The sequence below is a fragment of the Acanthaster planci genome, linkage group LG19, assembly GCF_054643075.1.
Source record: "Acanthaster planci isolate LZ-2023a linkage group LG19, COTS_SCS, whole genome shotgun sequence".
Lineage (NCBI taxonomy): Eukaryota > Metazoa > Echinodermata > Asteroidea > Valvatida > Acanthasteridae > Acanthaster > Acanthaster planci.
The window spans coordinates 2,587,843-2,613,101 of NC_141795.1; the positions used below are offsets into that span (position 1 = coordinate 2,587,843).

Consider the following 25,259-nt stretch of genomic DNA (forward strand, 5'->3'; position numbering starts at 1 on the left):
AGAGACGATGTAATAATTATAGTATCTCGTTATGGAAACAAACTCTTCAATTCTATTTCCTAACTGAACGTAGTACAAATCTCCTATGATGGGGGGTTTCAACCATGCATAATACATGAATATACTGTACATGTCCATGTAACTGCTTTCTTCCAGTACCGGTACATGTACATATCCCCCCAAATTACCATACATGTAAGTTTACTGGTGGCTGCACTAATTGGGTTCAAGCAGTTACCAAAATTCATTTTGGGGGACATTACCTGTATGCAGCGGTTCAGGTAAAAAAAAAAGTAGGTGGGTAATTCCAGAAATTATGGGTCCTTTTTGTTTCGTGTCCCTGTCACATCTGACATTTTATACAAGTAGGTTCAGAACACATTTTCTAATTTCCAAGAGTGATGAATTAATGCAAATTACCTGACAAACAAAAATTGCAATAGCTTGAAATCAATTCCAGTGATATTTCCATGTCAAATAACAAAGGTCAGATGTAACAGGGGACACAAATACATGTATGTCACACTTTTGGACCCCAAATTCTGGAATTACCCAGGTAAAAAATAAAAGCACTAATCCAAAATAGAACTTGTAATGCACAGTTTGAATTGATTTTTGCATCACCACAAGGGTGACGATGAATTCATCATTTCCAGATATGGGTCACAAGTTTCCTCATCAAGAATGCATTAAAGATTCAGTCACGGCGAGGCCGAACTGTCCCCCCCCCAAACTCTTTGCACGATTGCCCCTACATCGTGGGCACGGTGTTACATGTATGTACGTGAGCAGGCATGCAACTCACCCCTAGTGCCCTCTTGTCCATAATCTTCACGGCGACCTTTTCACCGGAGGCAATGTGCGTGGCCAGCTTGACTTTGGCAAAACCACCTGAGGGGGGGGAAGGGGAAACAAAGGGGAAAGGTTCAAGGCATCTGGTTCACAATCTGGTGTATGCACCGAATCACACTGGACGTTCAACGAAAATACTACCGATAAACTAAATATGAAAATAGGTACTTTAAACAAGTATCGACTCTCCTATTTCTCACGATGATTCGTTGTGGAGCAAGGATTAACAAGACACTGCATGTACATGTACGCGTTTCAATCACATCACACATGAGTGGTCACAGTGTCTCCTGATGTTGGTAGGGCCATACTTTAGCAGTGCCATTACAAAAAAGCCAATCAACCAGAACGTGAAAAATAAAAAGATGCGTTTCCATTAACTGTTCATGTATTTACAGTATATGAAGCTTGACCGGAAAATAAACACTGGTGTATAGGGGGAACAGGTACACAAAAGTATCAGAGATTCTAACAGATGTACAGTGAAGGTCAAGAAACATAACTGACGAACTTGAACAAAACCGTAAAAAAAAATAATACAGAAATATGTTTTCTAAATTTGTGAGATAACATTGCAGAAGAATAGAGTTCAACAGGAAAAAGGTAGTTTATTTGACTCATACCAACACATGTACTTGTAAGCATAATGGACAGTGTACATGCCATAGGTCCCTATGCAGATCTACATATGTACATTACATACATGTACCGGAATATGTATAGTATAATGCACATGTACCGGTTCATAAACTCATTAACATCAATGCATGTTTAATCATTTGGAAGTGTGCACTGAACCGTGAACAACAAAACATGCATGAAGCAATATCATCCCATGAGACACTTCTCTTACAAAAATCATTTCACCGAAAAATGTGGTCAAGCGTTTCTGTCAAAGATTGTCTGCTGCCCTCTCCAAAAAAAAAAAAATGTTCTCCTTCCTTTTTGCATCCCGCCAACACAAGAAAAGATATCGGTTTCTTCTCTCACCCGATCCAATGGTCTCCTTCAGATGGTAACGGGACCTGATCACATCGTACTCCGAAGACGCCATGTTCTGCTTCAGGCCGTTTATGGCAATCTCCGGGGCCTTCAACCTGAACAAATGACACAAATTAACGAGCAAAATCAGAAAAACATGAAAAAGCAAAAGACAAAAATTTTACATATACAGTACATGTACATCAGACTGGCAATGCGCCAATGAATCCACACATGTACAAAACCCTACTGTTGGACTCCTTTTCTGTCATTCACAAGACCTCCGTACGTGTACATGTGCATGTACAATGCACCAACAACAGCAGTAAATTGTTAGTAATTTGTCTGTTTGTTGTCGTGAATGCAGTCAAAACCAGTCCTTATACATGTACAAAAAGGTACATGTACGTGTACACATTTTGACACTTTTACCAGAGCATGTCGTCCAAATGCCGAGTACCGGTAGAAAGTACGACTCAAACGAGAAGGAGCACCTAAAGTAAACGGTGAGTATTATTGTTATTGTTACATACATTTATGCATGTACATTGTAAACAAAGTATACCTTGTTTACAGCATCTTCGGACTTCAAGCATGAACGGACCTGTTCTTTAAAATGCTGGTACCTGTACAGTACGCTTGTGTCTACTCCATCATGATGCACCACACGTTCATCAAGCCTGCCCTTGTGAATTCATAAATGTTGAGATGTGACCTCGAGGTTTCTCTGCCCTGCTTTTCATTTGAAATCAACTGTCTCGCTCAAAAGGGGCGATCAAGTTTTGACTCGTCCACCCTCCACTCGACATCATCGAAATTTGCCCATAGGCTGTCAAAAAGACACCTCAAAATGCATATTACAAAACAAAACAAAACGCAGTGCTGGGGGCCAGTCACATTGGCATTGCTTCCCGTACTGTTATAAATTGCTACAACTGTCCAACAACCAAAAGATTTTTTAAACTTGTGACTAAGGATGCAGGCTGTAGTCTGAATGAAGCAGTGGAGCAATTTCTGTTCTAACAAAGTTGTTATTCCTTTTTGTGATCATACACGGACAGAATAAATTTACCCGTCAGTTTTGACATTAAAATGAACTTTGAATGTTCCATTCTACAAGAGTGGAAATGTTCCATTCTACAAGAGTGGAAATGTTCCATTCTACAAGAGTGGAAATGTTCCATTCTACAAGAGTGGAAATGTTCCATTCTACAAGAATGGAAAAACAACAAGAAAGAAAATGAGCAAATGTCATTTAATTCACCCTCAGCCAACTGACAGAAACAATCTGTGTGGAAAGTGCCCATCAATACTAGAATTACAACATGTGATCTTAACTTACAATACTCCTTATATCATTTGTGAAAAGAGAACATCCAATTCATCACTGAAACAAATAGCGGTAGTGTGCATACTGGGTACATATACACACTACATGTAAATACATTGTAGGAGTAGTGATAAGATTAAAAATTGTGCCTTTGTTACTTTTTGTTACTTTTTTTTGGCCAAACGCTGCACTGTGTGCTTCTGGTACCCTTTCACCATTACCAGCAAAAAAATAAGGCCACGATGATACATGTACGACTCTGATAGGCAATATTCTGATATGACTGCATCAATGGACATAGTACGGACAGCTCCATTACAAGTACACATACAAATACCAGTGTGATAGTAAACCTGGGCTAGATGGTAAATTTGACATGTGCCACCAACATGAATTTGACACATTGTACTGCAGTTCATCAATTAAAGTAACATCAAAGTAACAGGTTCCTATGCCCGAAACATGAACAAAAATTGAGCCCGTGTTCATGTATGTAAGCAAGTACCGTTACTGCACAAGGGCAACTGGAACTAGTACAAACCGCAAACTTGTGAGTAAAAATGTTCACCTGTAACACAAATATTAGAAGCAAAGAAAATGACATGAAAGTGTACATGCATCGGTCTGCTGTACTCTGTACATTACATACAGTACATGTACTCTACATGTACATGTACAGTATATCAGAACCAGTTGAACATGTACATGTACACATAGACTCTGAATACAATGGACAAATTAGAAACAAGGAAAACCTCTGATGCACAAACAAGGACAGAAACCCAAACTAAGATAAATAAACGCACGCATACAGTACATGTACAAATTGACAATTTATGTACTTGGTACATGTACATGTAGAACAGGCAAACACTAGATTCCTAAAAATGAGATGAGCTTTCCTTTCAAACACAACTCTGGGACATCTTAGGTTGCATGTACATTTACACCAAAGTACATGTCATCAGGTACACATTTTTGGGCCAGAAAATTAATATTACATGTAGGCCTAAATGTACATACAATGTATGTACACTGTATATATACTGTGCACATGTTCTTTGAAGTATGCGCATATGTACATGTATGTACTCATATACATTGTACAACATACCAGTATACCACTTACATTTTAACTAAAACTGTCAACACAACATCTACCCCCCAAAAAAAACAATTTGAACAAAACTAAACAACAGGAAGTACATGTAACAACAATCAAGACATCCAACAACCTACAGTGCATGTGTCCGCATCTTGGCTGCCGTTCGCTTAAACACGGTGCTGGAGACACTGGGAGACGGCAGAACACTTTCTGTCTCTGTCACGACAGTCTCCGTATATTCTGTGATGAATCTGCTGCAATTGCCCGTCCAAAAGTCATCCAATGCAGTCTTATCCTGTGTAAAAGTTTCTCAGAGGAGAACAGCGTCCACGGAGTGCTTAAGCTGAAGGATACGTCCAACTGAAAAGAATACTTGAAGATTTCTATGAAGAGCTAGAATTGATTATATTTTTTATCCTGTGAATTTCAAAAAGGCACAGGTAGCATTTCAATAAGACAAGATTAAGAGGAGTCAATATCAGTTTTCCCAGTGCTGAACCATTTTTGTCGGCAGAGAGGCACACTTTCCTTGAATGACGACTTCCCAGGTTTTTTTTTTCCTTTGTGGAAAGCGCAACACTCTTGCTGGTGATACCTTTGCTTGCTAAGTGCCTGAGCAGTCACCGCCTGTAATGCAATGATGTTCTACCGCCGATGGAAGCCCTTCTAAAAATACTGAAATCTGAGTTGGTCCTCCAGACGGCTTTGCTTTGGGAGTTCTCCAATTAGAACACTGCACTCGTCACATCACCGACAGCGCACACTCAAGACGACATCAGCTGAGCAGATGAAGCCCAGGTGGAATTTCACGGCTTGTCTGTTCTCAGGAACGTCCAAGATTCCCGCTGCCAGTTTAATTACACACATGTAGATTTCATTCACTGAAAAGGTTTTCCAGTCAGGACCTCCTTCACATCAACAGAAGAAAAACCTGTCCTAATCAAGTTTAAATTGGCTGGCACAACTCCTCATCTTCTGAGAAGAAAGGTTTTAAAACTGCGGCCATAAAGCAAATCGCCAGAGGAACTGAGTACATACAGCATTCTTTCCCAAACCACAATTCTGGAAAAAAGCCACCGACATCATCTACTCATAAATGGTTGAGATGAGTCAAGCTTGCCGACGCATCAAGACTTTCCCAATCTCTGAATCCAGAGCACTGAGTCACCCAAACACCGACAGAGTGGCTGAGCTGGCCTGGGCTCTAAATACCACGAGTGCGGTTGTCAGTTTCTTATGCCGCACGCTGCCTCAGCTGAGCCACTCACGCCCCGGGAGGGGGGGGTGGGGCTAATAGGGACAGTGCACAGTGGAATGAAGTGCAGCCCAGTTGTGATTAATTCTCCTCGCAGCCTGGACCAGACAATCAGCCCACGTCGCTTAATGTTGATCACTGGGCCAGGCGGCAGTCAACGTATGGTGCGGTGTGTCTTGCATTGCTATTAGGCATACTAAGCCTAAGAGAAACAGAAAAAAAAAACAAGCCACATGGTCGGTCCTTTCCCCGCTCAAGTGCATCTACCCAGCCTAGTTTTAGTATAAGTATGTTTTTTTTTTCTTAACTCCACCAATGCATGTTGACAAAATAAAGACAAGAACCTCCACTGGGTCCCTGAGAGTTGTAGGATGCAAATTCCAAAGTGCATATGGTGCGTTAAAAAAAAGACACTCACACTCTCTCTCTCCTGGCCTGCTGATACGTGCTCCACGTGACGCTATTGATTACCATCTGGCTAGAAGAAATTCCCCGGGGATTGGGTAAGCATTGGAACGCGTGACAGGGGGTTTAATTGAGTACTAGTGTACGACTGGGATCCCAGTGTACAAACACGGTAACAGTGCGCAGCACGGAAAGAGAGATTGAGAGAGAAGCTAAGAGAAACCTTTTGTTTCACCCATCGACAGGAGGAGTTGGTCTAAAGGTTAGCGCACGGGCACTGTTTACAAGTGCGATGATTCATGGGATGTTAAGATGCTCGATGGTCTGGGGGTACATGTGGTGTTGAACATTGATAAAATCAATAATCAAGTGGAAATTATTACGTCCGCCTAGGCCAGTGGTCCCCAGCAAGCTGGTTAGTAATGATGCTGCACAGTCAACAAACATCGGCAATGCATTTTGATGAGGGATGACAAAAGAATTATGATTCATTAATTACATGTAAGCTCTGTGTGAATGCTCATAATGTAGAGTACATGTACACATGCTACATATACACGTACATGCTTACAATAAATGCACACGTACATGTACATGTACATGTACACACACACAAGTGTTTGTACCCACGGTACATGTTCATCTCTGAACATCAGAAAAGCCATCAATCTTTTCAAAGTCATCACTGCCATAAATACTGTACAGGTTCACGGAACTCGAAAGTTTCCAGATCTTCATGAATTTGATATGTACTACTTTGTACCTATTACTTTATTAGTTTTAGTATTCTGGTGTTCCTCAATATCTGTTTCTGGAGAAATCAACAGAGACTGTTTGCAACAATATTCTGAGAATCCTGGGGATCTCAGCTTCTCTGGAAATTTGAAAAGATGAGCTCAGGCCGTAATACTGACAATCCTGTTCCCAGAATTCCTGTTAGAGGCATTACAATTTAGCTATTCGTAAAGACTATTAACACTGCCTTGCAAGCACATACACTGTGCACGCACACACACACACACACAGGAGCTTGACCTGATGGTTTTCAGAAATTCTGTCTTTACTATGGATTTGCTGTCATGCGTCATGGCATGTTTCGTTTGAAGAGTACTCATGATTCAGACAAAGCAGCCCAATCTTTTTTTCCCTCCATTTTCAGACGATGTACATGTATTTACAGTAAATAGTATATTTTGGGGACTAAAAACATTCCGGGGACAAGTTTTTGTCCTCACAACTCAGTCCCAACTTTCCTAACAAAAGAAACTGTCCTCAATGCGGTGGCGGCCAAAGTGTCTTCAATGCGGTGAAGGCCAACCCACATTTGTGTATATGTACATTGCATAATTGTTTGACTGGAATCAAGTTTAAAGGACAAAAAAGCTCATGAGTGCAGCAAAAACAGCAAAGGTTGAACCCTGGTCGCGTGTTTATCTCAGAAGCACCCTCTGTCATCAGCTAACACGCTACTTCCAACAAAATGACAAATTTATCTCATGAAGTTCTTGGGTCTGGTACTCGGTACAGTACATGTATCATGCTGTACATGTATCAAGCACAAAAAAGTGGCATAGAAAACCAGTTCCAAATTTGTGCAGCGGTACCAGTAAACAACCTCCAATTTATCTGACTGCTCACCTGATCAGGATGTACCAACTACTGTCTACCCTGCAAATTCAATTTATCTAACAGACCAATCACACGTACATGTACATAACGGCATGTACATGTACTTCTACCTATTGCAAATTGATACCATTAGAGCTACCAATTTGTTGGCTGAACATTCCATTGGAATGTGCAGTCATAAATTTTGGAAAAGACCCAATGCCTCCACTGCAATGCAACAGGAGTCTAGGTATTTACGTACACTGTCATATGTCGCTGATGGCATGTGGGCCTCCACGTGCATGTCGGCATGCACGTCCGGGTGCAGCAACGGAGGCATGTGCGGTACATACATGTACGTCAGTCAAGGTGTGAGCAGAGATGTTGTGACACTTATGCACGCACGTACGTGTACGCAATGAGTGCCTCTTCTGCCATAAGTTCAAAGTCTGGCCCGAGGCGATCCCTGGTCGAAATTAGTCCAACTAATATTAATAGCTTCGTCTTCCCTGGTGTGGGGAAACTTGCGGCAGGGACTTGAACATGGATTAGCCAGATCTCTCGGGATTCTAATGCACACGTAGCCACAGCTTACGCAAGTGTGGCAGAGCATGATGAAATTCCTAGGTTTAACGCTTGGGGCCGCACACTGGAATGGTACAAGGATTAAGGCAGTTCAATTTCAATTAAGATCAGTCGATAACAAATTTGCAGAGTTCAGTTTTTACTCAATGGTGAAAAAACAAACAAAAATGGAAAGGTCTTACCCCTTTAATATGTAAAAAGTACACCACAAAGGTTTCTGTGTAAAACTTCAAATCTTCTTTTATTGAGATGTTACGAAAAAGATCTATGAAAGCAAGTTGTTTATAAACAAGAAAAAAGATTACTTGAAGCTTGGTAACAACAAACAACTTTATCAAATTTCAACCCCTACTTCCAGACCGCCACGAGAAGTGTGTCAAAAATGGTACAGTGACGGGCAAAAGGCGGTGAAAGATAAAGTCGCAATGCAAATGAAAGTGCCGCTAATGCACAGCCCCAGATAACACTGGGGTGCAGTCAATATGGTGCATTGATCGACCTCCATCTGCGGGGGGCCGTGGAATCAGAAAAACCATCTTGCTTCAATGGATGGTCGGTGTGTCCCTGACCAATGCTACAAATTCGGAGCAGCAGTTCTGCTGATCGTGGACTTGCAGGCCAACTTGGGAAACGCCTTCACATAACACTATGCTCCAAGACGTCTCCTTGCATGTACATTTATAACCTCTCCATTTTTCCAAATTTTGAAAGGCTGATGCAATACCGTTTTACTAATATCTTCCAAAGTGCACCTCGGTGTCCTGTTTGATGTCATTCTGGGCAAAAACATCAAAGCTGCAATGTACGGCTATTTACAACATGGGAAGATGCTAGAATGTTGGACACGTTGCTGTCACAATTTTTTTTTTAAAGATGAACAAAGAAATTGACGGGAGCGGGATTTGAACCAGTGACCTCTGGAACACTGTACCGGTACTAGTGCTCTACCAACTGAGCTATCCAACCCTACATTGGTGGCTCTTCCCATTTGTCAATATCTCTGTTTGGGTTTCTTTCCTTGGTGATGAACTGTTGTGTGTACATGTACATGGTGTGTACATAAAAAGACGGTACAAACCCATAAGCAGCCCTTTCTCACTAAAACATTAATAGACATGCTTTCAAAGAACAGTTTTTTTGGTTCTTGTTTTGAACAAAAAGCCCCTTCTCGACAACTAAATGATCCATGATGAATGTCAAATAGTTACCATGACATCAAAAGGGAGGAGGAAAAAAAGTTACACCAAATGTATACAAGCATCTAAGAAAAATTCATCCCACAGCCCCAATTCTGTACTGTGTTTAATGCAAATAATGTGCAGAAAATTTTAAATGCCTGTGGTACTGTTTTAGTGAAGGACCTGACTGACTGACAGACCGACCACAAAAAACCGCAAACCAATACAACACTTGATAAATATAAAACAGTACGTACAATGTACATGTATGCGGTAAACTCCATTCCTTTCCCACATAATTGCTCATCTAGGTACCGTAGATGGTTTATGAAGTCTTTTAAATATTGATTACGCAGTAATGAGGTTCTTTATAAATGTCAGAAGAGTTTTTATGATCAGAGGATCTGGTAATCGGTCCATTAATAACCGTGTATGTTCACTGCTGACGCACGCTGCACGCTGACAGACTACTGTATGAACCTTTCAGGAATTGCATATGTTCATGCAACCGTGTGAAAAGGGACTTTTCATAAGTCGGGTCACGAGTCACTTTATCGAGCACGGATAAAGTTGCACACTGGAGGAAAGGAGGAAATATGTGGTAAGCTGCTGGTCTGAACCCAAGAGGGACCGCTTACCGGCACCCCGTAGCTCTATGATGAAACAATTTTCTTTCAATTACCGGTACATGTACAATGTAGGCAAAATCAAAACTCAGGTATAAAGAAAGTGTCAGAACAGCCAATGAAAGCAGACTTCAATAATGGATCTGAAAGCTGTTCGTTAAAAAAAATGCAGTCATGAATACTGACTACAAATAAGGGCAATGCCATTATTAGAAAGGGCAGTGGTTACTCGGAAAGGAACTGAGTATAAATGTACATGCACATACAGTACCGGTACATGTGCATGTACTGAAGTTAGAAAGGCACTGATATTAGAAAAGGTCAACAACTCAAAATGCTACCGGTAGATTAAAAAGGGCTTACTGTGCTTACATGTACTGGTACCAGCAGACAAGAAAAGAACATGTACATGTACATGTATGAGGCTACAGTACAGTACATGTACAGGTATATGTACATGTACAGTGTACATCTCATGCAAACATACCGGTACACTACACACACAGGTCTGTAGAAGAGGCAAAGAGAGCAGCAGAAAAGGCAATGGGACTGGTAGAAATGAAAATAAGTCTGAATGTATATGTCTAATTACAAAAACTGAAGCTATTGGACAAGGCAAGAGGGTGACTTGGAGAGGAAAGGAGCGGCTCTGCGTACCAGAGGTTCTGTGTACCAGAGGTTCTGTGTAGCAGAGGTTCTGTGTACCAGAGGCTCTGTGTAGCAGAGGCTCTGTGTACCAGAGGTTCTGTGTACCAGAGGCTCTGTGTAGCAGAGGTTCTGTGTACCAGAGGCTCTGTGTAGCAGAGGTTCTGTGTAGCAGAGGCTCTGTGTACCAGAGGTTCTGTGTACCAGAGGCTCTGTGTACCAGAGGTTCTGTGTACCAGAGGCTCTGTGTACCAGAGGTTCTGTGTACCAGAGGCTCTGTGTAGCAGAGGTTCTGTGTACCAGAGGCTCTGTGTAGCAGAGGTTCTGTGTAGCAGAGGCTCTGTGTACCAGAGGTTCTGTGTACCAGAGGCTCTGTGTACCAGAGGTTCTGTGTACCAGAGGTTCTGTGTACCAGAGGTTCTGTGTACCAGAGGCTCTGTGTAGCAGAGGTTCTGTGTACCAGAGGTTCTGTGTAGCAGAGGTTCTGTGTAGCAGAGGCTCTGTGTACCAGAGGCTACTAGAGGATAATCCATGACTACTACAGTATGTGGGAATTACAAGTACCCGGTATGTACATGTACATTGTACAATACGGTAGGGCCCTACACGAAGGGCAGGCAGAGATAATAGGGTAATTCCAATTGTAAGTCCAGAACACACTCCAATTTCCAAGAGTGATGAATTAATGCAAATTACATGTACATGTACTGGTACCTGCCAAACAAAGAGGAATCGTTTAAAATCAATTCCAGTGATGTTTCCATATCAAATAACAAAGGTCAGATGTACACGCACTGGTAACAGGGACATAAAAATGTCACACTTTTGGAACCCTAATTTCTGGAATTACCCAATACAGAACTTTTTGGTGGTTATGACTTTCTGGTGGTAAGGCAAGAAACAAGGCTGCGCTGAACCAATGCCCGTGGTGTGGATGGGCCCACGCATACCGGTAGGAAGTTACTAATGACTTTGAGCTTTGACTCAAGGCTGCTCTGTGGATGAATACATCCTTGCCGACTAAACGTGGTCTCCAAGGTTGCGCATGTACATGTACACAATGTGAACACTGAAGAAAAAAATAAACACCCACTGGTTTAACTGTAAGCTAGTGGTATTTCCATTTGTGAAGAAATACTGAGTTCCTCCCGGTAATTTCAGATACTGGTACATGTATATCCATTCATCGGAATTTGTCCCCCCCCAAAAAAAACCTTTTTGGCTGACTATACACGGATGTAAACCACACGGCTAGTGGCTGATGTTAGTATTCACGGACAAGATGAAAATGTCATCCTTGGATTTGGGCATTTTTAGCACAATTTCAATAAAAAACAAACTTTGCTTCCTGAGTCGTTTAATTTACAAAGATGCAGATCTGTAGGGGTTTGTGCTGTCTATAGTCACGGTCGCCAAATGGCAAATATTTACAAACTCTGGCTAAAATCCCCAGCAACTGACAAGAAACGAGTTGCATTTAGCACTGGCTAAAAACAAGAAAAAAAAACAACAACAAACAAATGTGTGTTCAGTTGAAATTTTTGCTGAATTAAAAATTTAACAGCTGGAACCTTGTTCGGTATGTGTACGTATTTATTCCACGTAAGAGCGAGTACCAGAAACTTCAGTCTTTCCAACACCCTCACTGAGTATCCTTCCAAGCTAAAACTGTGAGTGCCAATTAGTACCAGAGATGAACAATCTTCACCATGTCAAGAAGACCTCCTGCAAACGAGACAGCAACCCCAGACATATTTTCCAGCCTCGTAGTGATTGCAATGAACTCTCATCCCGCGACACTCTTCAGCGGGATCTTGGCTGAATCCTGCACACGCTGGCAGACCAGTCACACATAGAGTCCCCCCCTCCCTGTTCTTCTTGATCAAAATTCTGTCATCGCCGGCCGGGAATTCGGCCCAGAGTATCCTCAGACCTCTCCAAACGTCATCTGTAGAGAATGGCACCCTAAAAATAGTATCCAAACTGATCCTTCACGCCCTCAAGTGCTTTGAATGGGGAATCTTCTTACGTTCTCCGTTTTTTTTCTTTTTCTTTCCTAAGCAAAGTACGTGTAGTAAATCGTGTCTCATTTGTTGAGGACTGCATTGCACACACGCCCATCCAAATACACAGGTTTCTATGCGTAGCTAGCACTTTTTTGGCAACTGTGCTGTTAATACAGATAACGTGCACAGTAGAAATTACCAGTGAAAATATAACATATGTGACAAAATATGTTAATAGAGCCGGTGAGAAAGTTGTATAGTACAGCTATTGATATACAGTACGGTAAATATTTTTAAACGGAGACAACATGTGAACAAAATCAACAAGACTACTGAAAGGAATTGCCCAGCACTGTTTGCAATTCAGTCCTGTAAAAAACCCACCTGTCTGTCATGATGCATAAGACTGGCTCCGCAAGATTACCAACTGCAATGATGAAATCTGTTCGAGTCAGTGATGCCAACTAGAACTCCGCCATACTTCCATGAACGACTGCTGGTTTTTAAGAGGTGAACGCAGCGGAACAACCCAGGTCCACTTTCTGACTTGATAAAGTGAAGAACAAGTCAACGGGTCCGTTGGGCTTGCATGCAGCATTTAAAGTGCTTTAAAAGAGTCAAGCTTGGTTCCACATCAAAACATCCTGCATGCCTTTGTTTGATATGAACGGCTCGCCTGTTTCCACCACTGATGACCTGTAGACACTTCTTACGAGTAAACAAAAAATATGTTGGTACATGTAACGTCTGATGTACTTTTGAAAGGTGGTACTTGACTCTTTCCAAAACTCAGGATCGAGAGTAATAACCACAGAAAATGGGAAACTCAAGTCACTTAAGTGGAACAGACAGTTTCAAGGGCATCATTCGGTATTGGCTCCATCCATGTACCCACTCAACAACAGACGGAAATAACTGCTGGCATATCCAGTGAAGCGTTCAATGTCACAGTGCTTGGAAAAGCCACTCAAGGCAGAGCATATATGCCGATGTATGTAAATATCCCCACACGAAACGGTAAAACAACTGCTTGCATATTTTTCATCTGCGCAAGTTGAGAAGTGCATGTATTTCACTGAGCTGATGGAGGTAGCCCAGATGCGAGAAAGAACTTTGACACCGGATTGTCACATTTTAGTAGCCGAATTCTTGCCAGGGGCCGAGCAGAATGGAATGTGACTAGGCAACCAAGACCAATCACTCAAAAGATGTGCAGGTGTAACAGAAGGGTGGGCAACATGCTCCTTGGACAATACAGTAGACTATGGAACAGTCCATTCCATAGAGTGTACATGTACATGTAACTTATCCTTAGTTTTCACAATGCTGAAATGTTCCATGCCACACTACTCACGGCAGGTTTCAAATCCAGCATTTCCAACTTGTTTTACGCATCGTGTGGGCTGGTAGTTCATGATAACCGAGCGATGATGGAGTGAAGTATCCTATGACTGCTGGGTGACTGATCACTTGCAGGGTGGTGTACATGTATGCTGTAAGGTCCAAGCAGGTCCTCAAGAAATGATGTGCACTGTAAGTCTCCAGATGATGGAGTGCGGTTCACTTTACTTCAGAAATGATTTACATACTGTACATTAGCTCCAAATGCAAAGCCATCTGGAAAAGTACATAAGGCCCCAAAAAATGCTTCCTTGAATACATGTACACACAACGTACATGTACACTTGCCACAGTGAAACTGCTATGCCCAGACACAACACACATGATGCCGTGCTATCGGACTCGTGACTGGTATATTCTGGTCAAACAAATCAGGACTACTGCAGTTCAAGTGAACCAATAGCTAATTCTCATCTACGCCCACACGTGGGCGTGACCGCTCAACCCAGCTATTTATAGCTTGCTGTTTTCCTACCCTTTTCGATGGAAAATTGGAAAAATCTGCCCTGCTGGCTGCACTGTTTCTGCATGCACACACACTGGCGGCCAAACCCCCTCAGAAAAGGGTCGAGTATTGTACCTTGTGCAACAGTGCATGCCACTGACGTAGACACACTCCCCTGCTTCTTTGGTCCTGTCCAAATCCACACGGATCCTTGCACAATAGCGATCACTGAATTAATCTATTGTGCTCCACTCAACTTTCCACTCACTCTGGAGGGGGGGGGACTGATAATAACTGTCTCCGCAGTCCTGACTATAGATTGGTCCTCTGGGGTCAAACAGGGGTGCATGGTGGCTCCGCGGATAATCCAACTATCTTAAGCTGTAGCGTTGTAAACTGATCCACGTAACAATTATCGCTGGATCCAGTGCCAGAAGTCAGGAGTACAGTGACTTTTTAGTTGCTGAATTGAAGGCAATACAAAGCTCACTGGGCGTAATTTACATACATGAACTTCCAGTCAAAAACACCAATCGAGGACCGACTTGTGGACATGATCAACCACATTGGGGGTGCATGTAGGGAGGCTTTCCATACGGAGCACCACCACCCAAAGTTTCAGAAATGTATTTCAAAAAAAGGACTCCTTGGATTCAAGAGCGTTCCATGTGCTTGATCAAGCAGTAGTTTCAATACTACTGGTCGGATGTAACGGTACAGTGTATGAAGTGGGCCACTCAAAGTGACAAATATATATTTAAAAAAAAGGAACAGCCTAAAACAGAGAGCTTATCTCCAACAGGAAGGAATTCAAGTGAACGTTTGATCTTCCTGGATTTCAGAAACAAAGATAACTGAACCCAGCAGGTTATTACCTTTTACAGCACGACGTACAGTACATGTACATAGTGTACAGGTGCATATACCGGTGACTCCAGGCCGGTGAAAAATTGCCCATCAGACACACTCAATGTGATCCAACGTTTTAAAAAAATGACCGATGCACCACAAAGATTACACTGGCATGGTGGGTGCTGACCTTCTCTAGGATCCACGGTCAACACAGTCCACAAATCCAAAGAAACATGGGAGTACAGTACTTTCCCATCTGTACGGCAGTTTATGCAGTAATAGAGGAGTTTTCTCTTGTATGAATCACACAGGGCATTTCACAGGAGCAATGGAGGTACTGTGCATCGCCAACAGTGCGCCTAAATTTCAGTCCGCATTTTACCAGATCTATGGGGTATGTGAGGTAACTAATGAGTTATCCCAGGATATCGGGTCAAGAGGAGTTGGTGGTCATCCTCCAGGAGTTCAACATGACAGCTGGAACGATCTCAATGGCCACCGTAGAAAAGGTACCGTATGCACAAACTCCTTCCAACATACCGGTATCTGGCGACCAACTTCCTCATGAGGTAAAGCTCGCAAACAGGCAAATATACGATGCTTTCTACAAAGATTCCTCTATACGCAGAGAGGAAATCTTCCTCTTTTCAGAATTGCTAACCCTTTGCAGCAGGTACATGTACATGTTCCATTTAATGTGCAGTGCACAGCAACATGCAAATACGTGTACCTGGTAATTTCCCCACCATACATAACGGACAAGCACGCAAGGCAGTACAGCAATGTACCGTATACAGCTGATGCCGGGTATCACCAGCCCGTCACACATGCATGCACTACTCCGTGGAGTGTACCTAGTAAACATACCAGATGATGAACGGGTAGCTGCATCAATGGTAGCCACTCATACCTGGTTGCTGGTCTCTCCCAAATTAGCAGCTTAATAGGAACTTCAACTAGACAGTGCACCCAGGACTATCGTATCAGTTTTCAGCTGTCAAATTCTGATCAGCAAAACCTTCCGCTAAATGCAGCCCCTTTTAACAGTACTTTTTGGTACAGTACTGTGTACCTTTTTTTTCCCTTGACGGTTGGTCGAGTTTGTGGCCAAATTTAGTCAATATTTGCCATTCAGCAACAGCAGCAACGAACAGCTGTCAAGTACCCGTAAACCACACACTGCTACCAGTTTTATACAACTTCTGCTCTCAAATTACTGCCAGGCATACTCTTTCAAGACTGACACAAAAAAGCTGAGAACGGCAAGCAAAAAGCTGAAACTGAGCAAAGTCCCTGTCGTTTTGCACAGAGCAGGTGGGCAAAAAAGTTGAAATTCAGAGTAAAAATCTAAACAACAAGAGCTACATGTAAAATCAGCTGAAAAACGGAATTCTCACACCCTCGTTAGAAATCATTTTTCAAGGTCTTTTTGCTGTAAACATGGTAAAGGGTGCAGGTACATACGTGTAGGTAAGAGAGTACATTGTCTTGGTTACCGGTACTCCTGATTACAATTTCATGTATTTTTTTTCTTTGATGAGATTCAGCTTCGACGACTCCTTGCTGTGCCAGCATCCTTAAGTTGTGCACCATAAGCCATCACTTTTTATGTTTTTAACGGATCAGTTGATATCATGTACATGTACAACGTTTTTGGTATACATACATGTATATTTCATAGACTATTAAGCATTACACATGTTAATTACATTGTAAATAATTATTTGTCCATACAGTCATGCAATATCACATCTACTCGTACTTGAACTTCAGTCATTAGAATTTAACGTTACGTTACGAACAATTGTACATGGCTTGCAAGGTCAGCACGGGTACTGTACATGTACATAACATACAACAGGCTACACATGCATGCATACTTGTACACAATGTACCAGTACACATGTACATGTACGTTTGTTTCAACAGAACTGCAATCTCAGCAGCCTGAAATTATAGCAGGGCGGCACATAATGCGAGCGAGGAGCGCAAAGCTATTACGGCGTGGCGTGGGCCCCAGGAAATTTTGGATTCTAGATGCTCTGCGGTGCAATCTGAGGTATATGTGTTTCCTAGGCATTTTCTCTAGACTCTTGGAATCAAATTTGCTCGTGTTGAAATGAAGGCAAGATTGTTATTGGGGGGTGATCAAAAGTTGATTATTTTTTCCATGGGGCATTTTCTTTTTTTTACTGATCGGAACTCGCCATTACGCGGATGGTTCAGGATTACATGTACCGGTACGTACATGTATCTTGGCGCAGTGAAAGTGGATGATATACAGTCACTTCTCTCATTCGGGATCTCAAAAATAACTCCATGGTCAGATGCCAGCGACAAAATCCTATAATTCCGGTGAAATATGGTCAGTCGTCCACCTCGTGTATTGGAAAAACTACAAAGTCACTTTAAAGATCTGAGCTTTTAATCTGGACTTACGGGATCGTCAGAAGTGACAACACTTCCAGTTCTGAGTCGGTTTAACCGGTTCCGAATAGAGACAATTTTTTTCTCGAATAAAAATTCAGCCAGAGCCATTGTAGCAAAATGATTTCTAATTAAGAATTTCTTGATTTCGAGAAAATAATTCAAAAATAACAATTTCAGTGAATTAACAAGTGAAACTTGTGTAAGTTTTGACTCAAGTTTTTCAGCCATACTGCAAGCAATCAGCGACGATCCCCCGCACTGCACTTGAAAAACCCATTATGTCACATATACATTTCTGTTACGCCCATGTACATGTACAGTAGTTGAGTTTGCAATGCATGTACTGTATGTGCACTTCCAGTGTAATCCACAACTAGGCAGTTTTTAGCCAATTTACCAAAACCGGAAACTCCACAAGTCCTTTTGATTAAACATTCATTAGACGCAAACGTTCATGGGACTGTTAAGTATGATTAAGTATTGGAATCACACGTACAGAATGACTTATCACATGGTAGTTTGGGGCTTTTGTGATTTTTGACAAACCATTCAAAAATGTCGTAGTTTGAGACGGAAATCTAGTTGGTAAAAAATTTCTTTTCCAGATGTTTTATGAATCAAAAATTTTGTACAAGAAGCATACAATGTACATTTCACCTGAACTTGTTTGAGAATGTAAAACACATGTGGTTTTAGAAGCAGAAATTCTAGAAATTTTATTTCAAGCGATCCAGATCTAGGAAAAATCTGGCAGTACATGTAGGAAATTGGCTGCATTTTCCGAGAAAAAAACAACGCATTCGAGGTATTGGTTCTTGATGCAACAAAATGAAAAATGCTACGACCGGGAGATTGGAACCAGTCCAAGTTTGTGCTTTTGTAATTATAGGCCTACTGCATCTGGCACTGATCACAAATTGTGCGTAGTACTTTTCCGTTGTGCTGAATAATGATGGCAAACTCATCTTGTTTGTTCCATAGAGTGCGGTAAACTTCTTTGCATTTAGATATTGGTAAAGTGTGCAGATGGTGGAGAATAGGGAAAATCCAACGGAAAAAAATAGCAGGGTGGTGAGAATTTGGCGGGGTGGCGGAACTTTAGCAGGGCAGTCTAAACTTAAACCCCTCGTAGAGAACACTGAATTTACTTGGTAAGGGTTTTGAAAGTTATCACTCAAACATAGTTTTTCCTCAACTAAGGGCCATGAGTTTGAAGAAAAAGAACGAAATTAACTGAAATACATGTAGCAGTATGTACATGTATTCACACAAGTCCGTAACAGGACAAGAAAAAATTGTAATCTAATTTTGAAAACTACGTGTATGTACCTCCGTCTAGGAAACGCTTTTTTTCAGTTCAGGACATTGTTCCTTCTCATAGTTTAACTGTCAACCGATATGAATCATTACTCCAACGTGTTGTGATTTGTCTGACAAATTACACCCACAAGACTGACAATTACTGCAGCTAACCATGACAGGCCGAGCTGAGCTGAGCTTTGCTCGCCCTGTGGGAAGTGCCTCGTCACTTCTGTTTTCCCGGTCCCTGACGTAAAACGCAACCTTGCCCTCGTGGGCTGGTGACTGACTGTCGTGAATGGAACTCTACCCATCGAACAGCCTGACAAACACGCCAAATTTGAGCAAAATACCTGCAGTTTCACTGCACTAGCAGCATTTCTCTTTCAGGTCCTGATGTCATCCACTTTCAAGGTATGTTTTCCAAAATGCTCCGGTTTAAAATTCATCGTGCATACACATGTATGTACTGCAGTGTTTTAGCTAGGGTTTGACAAGTGGGAGTGCAAAATGAAAAACAGGGAAGTGTAATCTTGTTAGAATCCAAAATTTGTGTGCGAACTTGAAGCACGCAACACGAGCGCGCAGCGCGAAGTCCCTTACAGCCGGGATCCAGGGCCTGTGTAAGGGCCCTGGAAGCTCTGCCTATTTTAGATGCTCTCTGGTGGTCTCTCATGAGGGTTTTGCCTTTTTGAACAAAAAAACCCCAGCTTTTAGAAAAAAATTAAATTTTAAAACTGTGTGTAATTCTTCTTTTATATAGTGTGATTAAACAGCCCTGCAACAAAGAAGCGAACAATGACGAACATCTTTGAACAAATTTCTCATAACTCCTTCATTTTGTTTAAAAAAATGGTATGCAGGCACTACGTAATGCAGGTCAGTACTTGACACCACACGTTTTTGTACCTTTTTGTTTGCAATACAGTGCATTCAGATTATTAGCTGATAAGCAAACGAAAATAAATAATGCTACAAAATGAACCCCAGTATTCATGTATGCATATTTCCTTTGGCAAATTGGCTAACAAGCAAATTGAGTGCAAGACTTGACTTCAAGGTGGATGAAAGAATACATGTTGTGCATGCATAGTGTGTGTACATGCACACTGTACACGCATCCATGTACACCACAGGCAGGCCACCTGCTCGCGCTTGTGCACGAGTCTGAACATGGCATCGGAAGAGTTCGACAATTTTTCCATCGTTACGGTAGAAGAACCTAAACAAGCTTTATGCTGATTATTGACAATAACAAGTGTAACGTGAAGGTCAGCCCTTGCCTTCGAGAAGAAATCCGTTGTTTTTGTTTTATTCTGGATGATATAGTGAACACGCAGCGCAAGCCCCAAAACCATTATATGCCAACCTTGTCCCCACGGACTACGTGTACCTTGAGTGCTAGCATGACTGGGCGCAATATGGCGACTAATGATCATCATGGGAATGAGGTTGATAACATGTATGATCGATTAATGGTGAACAAGTACGGCTCCCTGTATTTCATTTTGTTACAAGTTGATAGATACGGTGATGTAGTTTATTATTTGTAAGTAAGGGAACCTGCCTGCTGACATTGATACGCTTGAACCAAACGTCTGAACCGTAGTCCCAGTGTACAATCGTGTACTTTACTGCAGCGCATTTTCTATTTTGAACTTAGTTGATGGGGGAAAAAGCATGGGAAATGACTGAATTTTATCTCAGATTTTATTTGCACATTTTTGGGATCTAGATTACACAAGCGTCAAATTAAGTAGTGCACGGCTTGATTTGCACCGCCATGCCGTGCTAGACAAAATGGGCCGTGATTTCACAAAACTGGTCCCTAGCTAAAACGCTGATGTACTGGTACATGTACGCAGAGAACTATGTAGATCTACTGTATCTGATTAATAAAACGACCGTGTGCACACTTTACATGTGTACATGGTGTACATGCATGTACATGTATGCATGAGGGCATGAGAGCTAACTCGTGCATAGTTGCTATTAAAAACAGGTAATTCAACGAGTTTACAAATACAATGCTTGAGAAAGAAGAGACAATGACATTTATGTGCTGTACAGAAGCATCCAGGAATACTGGCACATGTACATGGTGTGTCATACGACAAATTTGGGGTCCAAAGGTGTGACATTTCTGTGTCCCTGTTACATCTGACCTTTGTTATTTGACACGGAAATATCACCGGAATTGATTTCAAACTGTTACTATTTGTTTGGCTGGTAATTTGCATTAATTCATCACTCTTGGAAATTAGAAAATGTGTTCTGAACTTACAAAATTGTATGTCAGATGTGACAGGGGCATGAAAAAAAATGGATCCCTAATTTCTGGACTTACCCACTTACAAAATCATTTGTCGGATGTGACGGGCATGATAAAAATTGGACCCCTATTTTATAGAGAGACCATGTACATGTATGTGTACATGTACGAATATGTAACTGCCCCAATTTCCTCCTGTAATTTTTTTAAAGTTCACAAAATTTACATACATGTGTACCGGTACATTCAACCGCAGAAAATTCCAACACTGTTCTTTGAGGTCAAAGCAGGTCGTTGATGCAATTTCAAAGTGCAGAGCTGTTGAACGTACTACTTGAACTCAAAGGACACATCTATGTGCCAGTTCATGAGCATGTAGGAAAAATGCGTGGTCAGACATTTCAACGGGTGACGAGAGAGTGACACTTTTGGATAAATCAACAAGGCAGCAACATGTTCAAATGAAAGAAACGAGAAGGTTGGCTAAATTAGGAATGTGCACCATGCATTACCTCAAGACGACTGAATGCTGAAAACGTTGCTTTCCTGACATAAAACTGACAATGATGCTTGCAAGCACTCTAGACCGTGGTGGCAATTTCTAAGTGGTGACGGCGATACATGTATGCACTGTAATGTACCTAGAAACCTTGCAATGCATCAGTACGAATATACCAACCGTAAAGTCCAGGTGCACATTACATTGAACCATAACATAAAGCTCCTTGAATCAGGACAGACTCTGTAACCAGGCAACTACATGTATACATACTCGTCAAGCCCAGACTAGCACTAAAGCAATCACACACTTGGCAGCCGCAGGGTCTGAGAAAGTACAACGCGAAACATCACAGAATATAGATCAATAGGGAATTGGTGTTCATGACTGTATGCACAACCAATAGACAGCGTGCCCTGTGACATTTCGCTAGGGCAGCCAGTGATGTGCACACCGCCAGTCAAAACAGGTGGCCCCGCCATCAACATTAAAGCCGCACCGAAAAACCTTTAACTTTATTTTGCCCGCGTCTCAATATTTTCAGTCATAAATGCGCAGATGGTGTGCTTCAATTACATACATGGAAAGTTGGAGTCACGTGACCACAACACATGGTTTTGTAAATATTCTTATAGCACTATTTCACTTATGTATGGTTTACGGTAACACCATGATTGATAATAACGTGGAGCTATTAAACACAAAACAGTAACCTTTGCTCAATTTTTTTGCATGGAAAGAACAGATGTTCAAACATTTACACAGTGTATTACTGGTGGGTTTACAAGAAGGCCCCCAAACAAAAAATAGCTACATGTATGCTTCCAGTCTCCCGACCTGCATGTACCCCATTTTGACAGCATGAGCCTAAAGTAAAGTACGCATATTTTTGAGGAACAATTTGCAAACTCTCAATACTCGAGCAAAAAAAACAAAACAGAAAGACAAGGATTGGTTTACTGTCGCTTCAATGTGGTGCAGGAAAGATTGTACGCCACACATCCCAAGCAACATTACTGCCGTTGCTCAAAACCACAAGTGGCACAAAGTTCAAACCACATGGACTGCAGCCAGGGGCATGTGTGGATGGATGTGTAACATTTGACAAGGTAGCCCCATAGAGGGCAGTGTGTACCGTACGTGTACAGTCTATAGTGCAGGGGTACTCAGGATGTGCATCAATGCTGCACTTCCTGTAACAGTTTGAAAAAAAAAAGACAGTGGGCAGACCACTTGTGATGTACATGTATGTTATTGGTTCAGTTTAGTTTCAATTAAGTTGTCTAAAGAGGTGTGTTCATACATGTAGTCATAGGCATGCATCCCACGGGCAGACCGTACTTTTTGTAATTTCACTTGTCTAACAGAATGTACATAGATACATGTAACAAATACAATCATATGTATAATGTTTCAAGATCCAAACAACGTAAAGAGAAGCTTGATTACACATTTAACTTTCTACTGATATCAAGGAAATGTTCAAATATAAAAACATAACTGATCATGCAAAATCAATTAGGAAGCGTGCATTTTATATGACCTGGTTCGTTATTAGAATCAAGTAAAGTCATTATAAACACAAAAGCATTGGTCAGATTGTCATGGCCACACAAACAGCAACATTAACATCAGCTAAATTTCACAAAAAGCACATTTAACTCATTTCAAGTTGGATTCCATTTGTTGATTGAAAAATAAAGGACAGTTTTGCATGCCACGGGGAACAAACAGCTGAAAAACTGGGATTGGGAACCCCAAAACAGACTCAAAGTCAAACCCAGGTTCTTTGGTTCTGAATACATGTATGCTGGTGTGGTGTTTTTTAAGGTGCTCAAAAGTGCATTTTTTATGGCTAGCACTACTCTAGCATTGCTATTAGCATGACTAGCCTACTTTTTTTAAAATCAAGTTGCAATTGCTTTCCATCCAATGTTAAATGTTCAACATCTTTAGCACCCTGTTCCTATAATTAGGAAACGAAGGTCTACTTTCTCAAAACTCACATTTTGACCTTAAGGAACCATTACTCAATCCTGACAGGCCTAGTTTAGGCAAATTTTGACAATACTTCCAAAGCAAGAAAACCACAAACTTCTAACCCGAGTTTGGCAGAAGACAACCATTCAGTCGGATGACGCCACTTTGTTTCTCGTCTGGTTACCCAACTCAGGTATTTTGGATTCATCAAAACAAATCTCCATCCAGGTCAAAGAACCAGACTGCATTTGCCAATTTGTCGTCATTCACATCTCTTTGGGATAGTCAAGCATACTCCTGAACTCTTGGGTCCAACGTCTGCTCCTCTCCCACGAACGTTCGTGGGAGAAGAAGGTATATCGGACCCCACAGTTCTGGGGTAGGTCATGTATGCTGCCATTTTACCCAAAATTCCCCTCAAAAACCGAAAGCACTATTCTCTTTTCTTTCTGATATGAAAGAGGACATCACCAACAACCTGTTTAGATAAACAAAGCCTTTTTTCCAATTTATCCCAAGACAATTTCTAGACTGGAACAAGCTCCCCAAAGATCTTCTTCATCAACCATCAATCATCATCTGGATTCAGCATGTTCAGGATAGCTCTGGGAAAACATTTCACACCCTAATTTACGACGGCCTTGACGGCACTGGCACAGAGTCAAACTAAACTGACTGCGTAATGCCTTGCGGCGATGTCCAGTTAGGCATCTGAAAATTGCAAGGGAAAATTAGTGCCGCAGGCGTACTTGGCTTAGTCTCAACTCTCAGCCCCTTAAAAAACCCTTTCATTAAATTTCGTAATGATTTTTTAGATACTCACGGCTCATAAAGTTGACTCTTCTTTGTTGAGGCTGAGACATCTCAACGTTTTCACCTCACCACCGTTACTTTACAAACTTCTCGTTCCCCGCTGGAATTTCTTACCTGAAAGTCTGGATCTTAGCCGAATCTATTCATTTTATACTAGTACTTGAGTCTGGGCACCATGCAGATTCGAGGAAAATTAAACATAAAGAGGGCGCCATTCCAGAGTAACGGTTAACCATTTATATACCAGGCACGAAATAGGACAGAGGGGTACCCCCCAACACGTCCAATCCCTATACACATACACACTGCAGCCTATTGTTACTTAACACATCTCCCCATGTCTGAAAAGAATTCCTGATATACTGTACCAGTATAACAATGACCAACACAAAGGCGGGGGGGGGGTCTCTCTGTCCCATAGTTTCTGATAGGCCGCAGAGCTAGAGAGGAATTTGTAGCTCTATGGGTGCAGACCACTAATTCAAGTGAAAATTTCTGACCAGCTCATTAGCATTAAAAGTGCCCCCACCCACAGTATCTTTTGAAAAAAGAGATTGTTTGGCCCCCAAAATGGTGAGATTGTGTAAATCGTCGCCAGGATCAACTCCCTGGGTCTTTGAGCTTTCATATGAGGGCAGAAGGGCTGAAAACTACGGTTGAAAAATGGTCCTAAGTGCCCCAGAAAGTTGAGG

At 41.7% G+C, this 25,259-nt stretch overlaps 1 protein-coding gene across 7 annotated transcripts in view; it reads right to left on the reverse strand.

The window, feature by feature from the left end:
• melk (maternal embryonic leucine zipper kinase) overlaps positions 1-24,691 on the reverse strand; it is a 54,322-nt gene extending 29,631 nt beyond the window's left edge. Inside the window, exons 1-3 of one of the 7 annotated variants that reach the window (XM_022239772.2) lie at positions 24,578-24,691; positions 1,843-1,949; positions 806-891 (exon numbers count right to left, since the gene is read on the reverse strand). In XM_022239772.2, coding sequence (XP_022095464.2) covers positions 806-891; positions 1,843-1,906 — 150 coding nt within the window. In that variant the 5' untranslated portion in view covers positions 1,907-1,949; positions 24,578-24,691. Of the gene's footprint in view, positions 1-805; positions 892-1,842; positions 1,950-2,083; positions 2,211-2,265; positions 2,352-4,402; positions 5,901-12,960; positions 14,547-21,787; positions 22,019-24,577 lie in introns of those variants that run through there. The other 6 variants (XM_022239420.2, XM_022239593.2, XM_022239509.2 and 3 more) reach the window with 6 other exon arrangements.
• Positions 24,692-25,259: the final 568 nt, after the last annotated feature.